General features: G+C 38.4%; 1 protein-coding gene across 2 annotated transcripts in view; it reads right to left on the reverse strand.

Annotated features, from left to right (window-relative positions):
• Nucleotides 1-12,083, reverse strand: part of KCNQ1 (potassium voltage-gated channel subfamily Q member 1) — a 317,708-nt gene that overhangs the window by 88,164 nt on the left and 217,461 nt on the right. For both annotated transcript variants that reach the window (XM_072339313.1, XM_072339311.1), the window contains 3 exons: nucleotides 10,496-10,590; nucleotides 9,915-9,961; nucleotides 8,575-8,636 (listed from right to left, as the gene is read on the reverse strand). In XM_072339313.1, the coding sequence (XP_072195414.1) occupies nucleotides 8,575-8,636; nucleotides 9,915-9,961; nucleotides 10,496-10,590 (204 nt within the window). The remainder of the gene's footprint in view (nucleotides 1-8,574; nucleotides 8,637-9,914; nucleotides 9,962-10,495; nucleotides 10,591-12,083) is intronic.

The following is a 12,083-nucleotide window of genomic DNA, read 5'->3' on the forward strand; positions in this document are numbered from 1 at the left end:
CCGAGGGCAGGTAAGGTGACAGAAGGTGTGTTTCTGTAGGAGAGGAAGTAAATCTATCCATACTCTGAAGTTTTTCCAGCAGCTGAAAAGATTCCAGTCTGAACAGACTACAGCCTGAATGGAGTCCTTTCAACTCCATCCACTTTTCCTCCCCAGTTTTCAATGACAAACGAAAATAAAACATTTTAGCTCCACTGAAATCACTCCAATAACAGATCTTTGACAAGGAATAATTTAATTTGATGTAGCTAACTTCAGCAGCAGTTTATCCTTCTGTATCAACCCCCAAATTTGCCATTTACACGTTAGAACATATTTTGTTGCTCATCTGCAACACAGACACAACAATCAACTTAAAAAAAAACAAACAACCACCACCACCTATAACAGGGATGTCTTACAGTCATTTATTTTCTTTAAACTTGTAAGAACAACAAATAAAAGTCTTCTGTGTAGCACTTCGTGCACATTTGTTCACACTGAACCCTCTTCTGTGATTTGCCCCACAGGGTACTTACTCCTTACAGCCATTCCTCATTCTCTCTCAGCATATTCCCTGCGCATTTCTATTCCACATCAAATGTGAACACTCTGCACGAGAATGATAGAGACTACAAATCAAATCTTACTTGGGCTTATCTTTGAAATGCCAGACAAGACAGGCCTGATGTGATTTAATAGAACGATTGAGTCATCTCATTTGCAGGCCTTACATCCCCTTGTATATCTACCCAAATATAAACCCAAACAGTTGATCTCAAAGCAAGCAACTGATATGAAGTTTATTTAAAAGATTATCAACTGTGAATTCATTATTGCACTGCTCAATCTTTCCCCCCAGAATTCTAGATTGTGTAGGACACACTACACAGTGTGAGGACTAAAAGTCTGTCTGAATAGGCAATTAGGTAGCTACACAGATCACAAGCATGCCAGCATGAATTCAAAAGTCATCAGTCAGACTCCAAATAGGGAAGAAATCCATGGGTGTTTGGAGAAGTTTACCCTCTGCCTTCAGTATCATACTACCCAACAACTGTCTACACCCAGAAGCATTAGAGATTTGGAATAAAAATCAACAGCAACTCACTGATATAGGGTCTACTCTTTCATACTATTTTACTTCTGCTTTTTTCACTTATAATACTACTTATAATATTCAAAGATATATCACAGATGACTGCATATGATCAAATGAGCAGAGCTTATTATTAATATACCACTGCTAGTGAATTCTAGCAGTTACCACACGGTAGCTGTAACTACCTTCAGTCACCATTCTCTAGAGTAAACTTAATATCACATTTTTCTTTATTTTACAGTGGTGATGGTGTATGAGCTGTCACCCATTAGGCTGCAGTACTGCTCACTGTCTGTGGATGTCTTTACATTTAGATGCTAGTTTTGGTGTTGCTTTTTTTTCAAAGTTTGTTTTCTAAATGTATAATCCCATTGCCTGTGATCCAAGGGCTGACACCTCAGAAACGGAACAAAGCATCATGACTGCTCTGCAAGCCATAACCATAACTGTATCAGAGCTATTGCATCTGTGTATAGCAACACAAGATAAAAGGGGCTTTAGTGACTAAGACTAAAGTTCATCCCTCCCAAGTACCTTGTTTCCAGTAGAGAGTTTGTAGCAATTTCTTAAAAATAGAGCATAAGGAAGTATGTACACATAAAATCATGATTTTCCATGTTTACCAACTCACGACTGACTTCTGTTCAAGGCGCTTGCTGGAGTTTACCTATAGACATCCTGTTTAATAATCCTCAAGTGAGCCCTCCTCCATGACTTTGCCCAGTCTCTCTCTCCGTTTGTTTCTACTCTGGCTACCAAAGTTTCTGTCAGCAGTAACAATGAGTAGTTATTTTTGGTTTTCATTTTTAGCACGTACATCTGAGACTTGTATTTCCTTGCAACACCAGTACCGGAAATCGAAATTTAAGGGTGTTTCTTTGCTTACTCACTGCAACATCATCAAACTGGTGAGAGAAAAGCTAGTAAAATTTTAAGGCTGCCTAATGAGATAGATTAATGAGGGATGGGTTTAGTTGTAGTTCAGCTTATAGAAAATGGGCAATCTCTGTAAGAAAGTGGAGTGCTGAAATTGCTACCATATGCCTGTGCTTCAGCATTTGGAAAAAGACTAAGGACTAAATTAATAGGGATACTTAATCTTCCACATGACTCTTAATATTATTCTGCATCCCCCATGCTAGCACTTCTGCATTACTGCAAGTACTGTATACAAGATCAGTGACTACTTGGCTGTGGTTTTCACTTTTATTGATTTTGCATATCATTTAAAATTTCCATTCTAAAGCATAGTTTTCAGATTTCTTCCTAATTATCGGAAAGGCCAATTTTCATAAGTCTACTGCAGAAGCTGCCAACGTTCAATACTTGAACTGCCCAGAGCACATTCAGCATGTAAACTGCTGAATGTGTATCTATGCCAGACCTGCTCTGAATTTTATCACTCGCTGTTCTTCCAATGTATCACTCACAGAAGGCTCTAACCGGTCAGTTCACAGCACTGACCACAATGTCAGGAGATTATTCTTCTTTGTTTTTTTCAGCTTCATTACTCAATTACAAATAAAGCCAAAATGTCCCTTTCTATTGGAGTGAATGAATTCACCACCAGTCAAGGCTTTTTTCTTTTTTCAGTTTGCCCTTCAAATGTGCACTAATTCTTATGTTCCTCCAAGAAGCTCAGTAACTACTCCCATAGACTTCACAATGGCATAAAAAAAAGTAGACAAAAACGGCACCAAAGGTGATGTTAGGTAAAGCAGTTACTTCGTGGAAAATTGGGAGATAAGACACATGCTATGAATTTTTCACAGTAAACAAGCTGTCAATATGAAACCTGGCATCTGTGAACCCAGAAGAGATGGGTGAGATAATACTTTCCTAAGTGAAACATGAAATTACCTAACGTATGCTGTTAGGATTGTAAATGCAGAGAATAGAACACTCCTAAGCCACAAGAAAGGCCCACTTTAATGCATCAGCCCGCAAAGCTGGCGTAGAAAAGGACGTGGTTCTAGGACAAAATCTTGCAGCTACACGTTATCATGTAGTGACACCACAATAAGGAGCAGGAAAATGAAGTAAACAACCACATTAAATTTTAACTTCTCTGCAGTCTATGTCTGCAAACCATAATTACCAGAGCTGAGATTCTAAAAAGATAGAGCGTCATATCCTTAGTGCTGAATGGTAATGAGCAATTAATACCTCAGATTTAAGATTCACTCAAGGAGTGAATAAAGCTTTCATTCTCACTTGTATGGAAATGCACATCTCAAATCCATGCAAATGACCAACACAACTCAATACTTGCAGATTAGATATGAAACTCTTTGCAATGGGGAACTATTACTTGATTGCAGGAAAGAGATGAACCAGTGAAAATCTGTAGCAGGACCAAGATATGTCAGTGACTATTCCAATCAGCTGGATCATGATTAACAGGATTTCAGCCAAAGTGATACAGCTATGGATAGAATCAATGCTCTGGTGAAACAACTACAGGAAATGACTTAGCCAGAAGAAAATGTTGCAGCCCATTGGTTTCCAACTCTTTATGAAAAGCCACCTCAGATAAAGCTTTGCACTTGCTAATCCATTAAAGTTCCATACTCAGAACTCACCATGAAAACTGCACCAAATATACATCATATAATTATAGTTTTACTGAACATGAGACCTATACATCTAACAATCAAGGGCATGGTAGAAGGAAGATAGAAAACCAAATTACCACAACCAGAACTCCAAAGAACAGCAGAAACAAGAGAACTTCCTTTCAGACACATTTGGTTCTGTAGAGCAGTTCAGATTTCAAGTAGGCAACTTAAGAAGCTCAGTAGCATTTGTTCTATTTTAGGGTAGGTGTTGCCACATGACAGATTTGTTTTTAGATTAATTTAAAGGTGGTGCAAACTGCATTTACAGGAAATCTGAAAGAATGAAATGACTCCTTGTCCAGCGATGCACTGCATGCTTGAACTTCTACATGCGGCTCTTTGGATTTCTACTAGTAAGGACAAGGGTTCATGTTTTCAAATGCAAGCATCCCCTGTTATAGATGCCTGGCCTTGAATGATTTCAGGGAGGGGGCATTTATAGCCTCCCTGGGCAACCTGTTCCACTGTCTCACTGCCCTCACAATAAATAATTTCTTCCTACTATCTAGTCTAAATCTACCCACTTCCAGTTTAAAACCCCTTGTCCTGTTGCTACTTGCCCTTATAAAAGGTTAATGGTAACTTTGTTAATACTGATATTAATACTGCACTTACTGTCAGGTACAAGAGCAGTTATGAGTATGTAGAAGGGAACACCTAGAAAATTGCTTTTGGATTCCTGTAACTATTCTTCAAAGGCAAATTTAAAAAAGCATCCAAATAATTGCAGACGTTTAAGTGCCAGTTTAAAACAACTTAGTGGAGAATAGAGCTCAAGTTTCACTGCTCAGAAATAGATGCATCTGTTTTTCAAGTTCTTTTGGAAACCCAGATTGTGTTACTCCTGCTCCAGCAGGGCTTATTGACATCTGTGGGAGTCTGATATGTTCAACACACTGTTAAAAGTCCAGAAACCATTAATTTTGCCATCACTCTGTACTCTGCATGATTTTCTACTGTGCCCTTGTGTAAAACTGAACTACCCAAGGGCAAATAAGCACTAAGGCCATCTGATTATCTGCAAACTGCAAGCTGGGTCTGATATATCCAAATTAATGGCCAGCAGAAGGAACAGATCATCCCAAATAGCATTATAGTCAATTACAGTCAATACAAAATTAAAGCAGTGAAATGAAGAAATATGGCACACAGAAGTTCTTGAGTGCATTGAAGACTTTTTTTTCTGGATCGAGCTGCTGGGCACACCCTGTATTAAACCACTGGCATGCAGCGGTCTCTGCATATGGATTAGCAGTGGTGTGCTCACACAGCTGTGCATATCTGGAAAACTGCTTTTGATTTTGATTTTGGTAGCAAGCCAGCAGTGGCCAGGTTTCTTGAGGGTAGGCTGAATAGTCATTCACAGATGTTTCAGGATGGAAAAAAAATAAAAATAAAAAAAATAAAGAAAGAAAAAAAAAGCCAAGGCTGGTCACCACAAATAAAGTGATTTGTTGCTGTAATTCTGCTTGGCTGCATTCTCTGAGGGAGCAGATAAGCGAATGTACATGCACGGACATGGACAATTGTTACATTAGCAGCGTTAGGAGCTCTGTCTGGGCACCGCACTGAGGCAGTTCATGTCTTCTGGACCAAAGCTGGCTGCTACCCAGGCAGACTGGAGAGTGGGCAGAACCACCGCCTACAGCTGCCAGCACGCAGATCTGGCAATAAGCTTTTAAAAGAACACAGCACTCCACGCTTTTGCCTTTTTTAACTAACAGAAAACAGTAGCGAAGTCTAAATATGCTGTGATTACAGACTGGATTTTGATTTTATTTTTTTCCCCATCAAGGCATATCAGGTTGTACCCCTTTTGGTTACATTCATAACACCGCCTTTTCAGCAGCTTGCCAAAACAAAAAAGAAATCCACAGGAAGGAGTCTGCAAGTAAGTTCCTGCCACCTTGATTCATCCCACTGGCATTTATGTATTAGGAAGCTATCTTTAATTATGCTATCACAAAATACACATCCTGCAAGACCAGTGTTCCAGATGGAGCACAAGATTAATAGATCCTAGGTACAACAGCATATTGACAAGATACTTATTTTCCTCGAAGATTATATACATGAATATATATATATAAATATAGTAATATATAAATAAATATTTATTTATATATATATTTATATATATTTATTTAGCTTCATGTTTCAGAGATTTAGAAAAAAGGAAATGGAATTGTTATTTTTACTGAAAGTCTCCCTCTCTCCCTCTGATAAGCACAGTTCTAAATTTAAAAGAAGGCAAAACAATGTGTGTGTATATATATATGTATATACATATATATATTGCTGATTTCAATACATGGAAGTTCATATTTGTGCCATAAAGCATCATAATTCCTGTCTATTCACTTGTGTGTGAGCATTATATTTACAAAGTTTCCCTTTCTAGTGTAGCCTCCTGCATAATGCCAGGCTTTAGAGCACGTGTGTTGGTCCCACTACAACAAATAGAAAAGCTTTGCAAGAGTGACGTGATGTCACAGAAACATAATTACATGCTCCTGAAGGCAGAATTGGCTTTATTTGTAAATGCCTCTCGACACAAAATCCACCTCCACAAAAGCCTACAGGAACGGACTTTAAATGAAATTCAATTCTGCCTCTGTGATGTGCACATAACAGATCCTGTGCAGACAGCAGATGCACATAAACAGAAGCACTCAAATGGTTTCAAGACTGCACAGCATCATGAGGAAGCTTTCCGGAGCAAACAATTTGTATTTGTGCACAGTAATTAGAAATGGTTTACACCCAATGTTGTACTCTTTGCCAAGCTCAGAGGAAGAGGTAGGCATGGATCAGCCCTGTTGGAGGCTTAGGCTGATCCGAAAAGGACTCAGGGAGCTGCTGATGGCCACTGTATCACCCTGAGATATACAAAGCTGATTTTAAAATGTCTGAAAAGTCACAAAAGTCACAATGGCAGTTAGATGTTGCCTGCATTACTGAAAATCTCTCCTTCAGAAGTCCAAGATTCAAAACTATTTCAAAACTAAAGGGAATGTAGCTAAATGTTTAAAATACACGGTCACCTTCAAAAACAGCTGATCTGGATATCTTTTAGGCAGCACCCCAGCTTGGGAAGGATTTGTGTGATAAAACCATCCCACGCACAGAATAGAGAAGGCCAGCCTCGGAGGTCAAAAATCTAGCTCTGGCTGCTGCCTGCAGCTGCAGTAAAAATGTAATTTCAGCAGTGCCAGTGTGCTGACATGCACACCGCTGTTTGTCGACTCCAACTGAAATTCTCTATTTTTAGCCTTTCAGCTACTTTCAGATAAAATTCCTGCAGATAGGACTAGCTGTATAGGTCAGATAACATACAACTCTGAAACCACAGATGACCTCATGCAACTACAAAGAGAGGTCTGTTACTTAAAACAAGGCTAAAATTTAACCCAGCTATACTAAAATTAAACAGGGAGCATTTTACAGTCCCATTACAAGGCATAAAACAACAGTCACCATAAATTCACAATGTATTTACTTGTAAAAAGAGTAATTAATAACCCCAAGTAGATTATCTCTGAGGCAGCACAACACCAACGCTTTCTCACGCTCACTGGAGATTTTACAAACACCACTGAGAATCTATTTCAGCTGTCAACTGAGAATTGTTTGTCCAAACTGAAAAGTCATTGTTCTTCGTCACAATCCACAAGACTAATTTTGTCGTGTCCCACACTTCTAGTTGACATTAAGGAGATAAAATGAATAAACGTAACTCAAACTTTCGGGAATGAGCATTCATTTCTAAGGATGCTTACTGACCACAGACTGAAGCAAGCAGACCACGGCGCTTTTTCTCTGTGCAAAATGCACTATACTTTCCTGTTTTCTTCTTCACTCTTCATGGGTATTTCTCTATATACCAAAAAGGCACCTGTTCCCTTCAAAATGCCATTCATTTCTGATAGATGGAAGTGTACTTTTGTGTGCTATCATTTAAGTCTATCTTACGTATTTATAGAGAAATGTATTTAGCAGAATGGATATCTCACACACAACACAAAACAGATTGGTAAGATCAGTTTGCATCCATTGCTATATCACACTCATAACTCTCTTTTGGTTTGCAGAACATTTGCCAGATATTTCTTCACAACAAAAACATCACGAGGTCATCACACACTGCCGGTTGTGGCAGAAAGCTATTTTCCACAACACAGTTGAAAAAGATTCTACTTTTCTTTCCTTTATAGCAACATAGACAAGTCAACGACCCCTGTTTTCTACTTTTCTACCTCAAAACAATGACATCATTTCTACCTGTCATCTAATCTTTCAAGCAGAGCCAGCATTGAAATAATGGGTTACATAGCACTTAACTGTTAACTTGCAATTACAGAACAAGACTGACTTTTTTTTGACTTCAAGTCACTTGAAAGGAGAAACTCCGTTTGTCACAGAGAATGAAAACCAGGACAGAACAAGGTTTGCTCTCACACTCTCTAAGGAATTGTAGGTGGAGTTATACAAACAACAGAGCAACGATCAAAGGGAAATCTTGGGACTGTAATATACCAAAGTCTTAAAGGAATAGAGTCTTTTATCTATCACGGAGAAAGGAAGTAGAGCATTGAGACATGTGCAATATATACAATTAAAAATCAAAAAACCAAGCAAGTTCTCAAAGAGACCAAAAATCAATTAAACAATTCTGGTTCTGTTTTGTTTTTTTCATATTCTGTTAAGAGCACAAGAAAGAACCAAAAATGCAATCTACAACAGAAATTACACTCCATCATCTAGAAGAGCAAGCCATTCAACTCTATTTTAAGCTGAGCTTTCCCCCACATCCTATGAAAAAAGCTCTGTTCAATCACAGACCATACATTTGTTCACTGCTAGCCTCAGACTTACCTTGTCCTCCACTCTGTTCAGCCTGGCACCAATCGTGTTATTTCCTCGATCTTTGCTTTTTTCTGTGGAACAAGTAACATTTTCAAATTAATATATGGTGTTACAACAAAATTGCAATTGGCCACAAAAGGGTGTGTATAAGTAGCCCACCAACGCAGTGTAACTGAACACCTTTACCAGGCTGGTAGTTTTATTTCTGAAAAGCAGTTTTTTGTTTCTTTTTATAGCACAGGCCCAAGCCATGGCTTTTAACAACCCTTAAGTTTAAGGCACTTTCAACCTTAGCTTTATGCTTTAGCCTGGGAGATCAAAACTGGTCCCAAGTTAGTTAATATTTTAATTACTGTTTAAAAAACAATTTGACACTATGTACAAAAATGAGCAATGCACTTGGACATTGTTTTAATCTTTTTTTCTTGCCATGTACCATACAGAAAAATAAACTTGAAAACAACAGTAACAGGGTTTTGATTAACCAGCCTTGCTGCTAAATAGCCTTAATACCTTGGGCTCTTTTTCTGCCTTCTTTTCAAAAATAACAAAGACATGTGAATATTATTGATTTCATAGGAACTCTATAACTATAATACACCATTTTACTGGAAACAGGATGAGTCTCAGAGAGATTACAGTCATTATCTTGAAAAATACAGTGAAAGTAGGTGTTGTAGGTTAACCTGTCAGGTTTACTCACTACCCCCCTTCCTTCCCAGTGGGATGGGTGAGAAATCAAAAGGAAAAAAAAAAAAAAACAACATAAAGTAGAACTCATAGGTTGAGATTAAATTACTTACTAAGAGGTAATAGTTATGCCAAATATATCTATATCACTGAATAAGTGACTCACAAACAATTGCTCACTAGCCCCTGACTGATGCCCAGCTAAGCCCCTGCTCAGCAGAAGAGCCAGAACTCCCACTACCTTCAAAGCTCCTTCCACACAATATCATCTGGTATGGGATACCCCTTTGGCCAATTGAAGTCAGCTGCCTTAATTCTATTCCCTCTCAGCTCCTTATGCCCTTCACTGAGAATGGCCTTGGCTTTACAGCACTGCTTAATGTAAACATCAGCCTGTTATCAACACTGTTTTTCTCCTAGAACCAAAACACAGCATCATACCAGTCACTCTGAAGAAAGTAATTCCACCTCAGCTGAAACTAAGACATCAGGTGCTTTAAATAACTAATTAAGAACAGGTGTTGATAACTCAAAATTGTAGATACATAAACTTCAGGTCACAACTTTTTAAAACTGTTGCAACAAAATCATAAGTATTTTTTAAAGTATTTTCCACTAATTATATCTTCATAAAATAAAATTGACACATATTAATTTACCTGAGACAGAGATAAAAAGAGATGGCTTTCCTATGGATTGATCCAACCTGTAAACAAAGAAGAATCACTTTTAGCTTTTATCAATCTGAAGTGGTACCTTCACCCACTGGAGCTGAATGGGAGGAGACCACAAACAAACAATGTGAAGTTCAAAAAGTTATGGTTTGTACAGTAAAAGAACCAGCAATAGACTTTGAATGGTTTTTAGCTTTCTTTAGCAAAAGTGAAGTTTGCCATGCCCACTGCTTTTCTACATGAACAGAACTTCTGTTTTCTCAATTCTTTGGTCTACTATAGCTTACTTACAGCACACATCTGTTGTCTCTTTGTTTGCTCTTAACTGTAACTCTACAAGAGCAGATAATGTTATTTCACTCTGTATGAGCACATCAAATGATTATGGCCTACAGTCAGAGTAAGCTTGGTCTGAGGCGGTGCACACAAATAGAATCAAAACAGTAAGTCTTGGTTATCAGATTTTTAACCTCTCTGACTTTTTCATCTTCTGTAATAACAATGCTTTATTTGAATGACATTTTTGTAGTCCGTGAATTTGCAAAGTCCTACCAATACAGCATTACCTCCTCTGTAACTCCTTGATTCGCACCATCAGGTTGAGATGACCCTGGGAATACTGCTCAATAACATCTCGGACATCGTACGGCTTCCTAGCTTGCTGTAAAACAAAAATCAGAAACAGATCACTAAGCTACACAGATGTACAAATACTCTACATGAGTGTATTTATTTATTTTTTTTCCCAAAAGCAAGAAGTAAATTCTTCTAAACCCATTTAACAATTTAGTAAATTTTGAGATAATTTGACCCTTGTACGATCATATATTTATTGTGGAATAATTACAACAATTCTGATTTAACCCACCTTTTTGTTACTTTTTGTTACAAAAGGTCTACAAACCTTTTGGGAGATTATCCATTAAACTTGAGGCCAAGAAAGTATATCTGCTACTTTGCTCAGAACTTTATGGTTACTTAAGAGCATCTTCTGGAAACCAGTTTTATACTCATCAGCTATTAGCCAGTAAAGAGTTCTTTTGCAGGCACAAGCAATTATTCTTAGCCTGAGCTCTCAGTTCAGTTCATACTATGTGAACCTTAAACCACAGTATTGGTTGAAGGTGCATGACTGATTTCCTTCTGCAGAAAGCCTGGCTCAGCTTTCTAGTCTACTGGGAAATACTGGGAAAAGACCGGAGCAAGAAATGATGAGGAAGAAAGCCCTGGGTATGTAATTTGTATTTCATGTATGGGGAGATCTTAATCCATCCTATTAGTAATAAAAATACTTTTGTGAATTATTAAAGGCAAAGATATTGAGACTAACTGGGAAGTAACTGAATGAACCTGTCAAAGTGTAGTAATAAACTCAAATACCTTAATTCTACTGTTAGAAACTGAAACAGTGATGCTCTAACACAACAGAAGAACAGAGGGAAGGAGAAGAGTAGAGTCTAATCCTCACACATCAGACTGAATAGTAACACCTGACATTACAGAAGAACAGAACAGGCTAGAACAGAGTACAACAGAGTACAACATTCAAGGTGCAATATTCACGGTGAAGCCACACCAATGTTAAATATAGCAGGAGAATCACATATTTTAATTAGCTCGTTACGCTGCGTTCAATGCACCCCAAAAAGCAGCTTTTTCTCTTGGCTGCCAAGACACATTTCTGGATCATGATGAGAGTGCTGCCACCAGCACCTCAGGCCCCTTTCTGCTGAGCTGCTCTTCAGGCACTAGCCTCCCATCTGTGCCTGTGTCTGTTGTCATTCTGTCCCAAGTGCAGCACTCACATTTATGTTTGTTGAACTTCATGCCAGTGCTGATTGTCCAGACAGTAAACAGCACATCCTGGTTTAGTACTGTCAGCAAATCTGATGATGATGCAATCAACTCCTGCATCCAGATCACCGACAGAAATGTTAAACAGAACCATTCTTTGAACTGAGCCATGGAGGACACTGCTAGTGACCAGCCACCAGCCAGATGTAGCCCCATTAGCTTCAGCTCTTTGAGCTCTGCCCTTCAGCCAGTTCATCACCCAGGGTAACGTGAACCTGCTCAGCTCACAGTATGAACATTTGTCCAGAAGAATTCTGGGGATGATATCAAAGGTCTTGAAATCAAGAAAGATTACATCTA

The sequence above is a fragment of the Excalfactoria chinensis genome, chromosome 5 (genome assembly GCF_039878825.1).
Source record: "Excalfactoria chinensis isolate bCotChi1 chromosome 5, bCotChi1.hap2, whole genome shotgun sequence".
NCBI lineage: Eukaryota > Metazoa > Chordata > Aves > Galliformes > Phasianidae > Excalfactoria > Excalfactoria chinensis.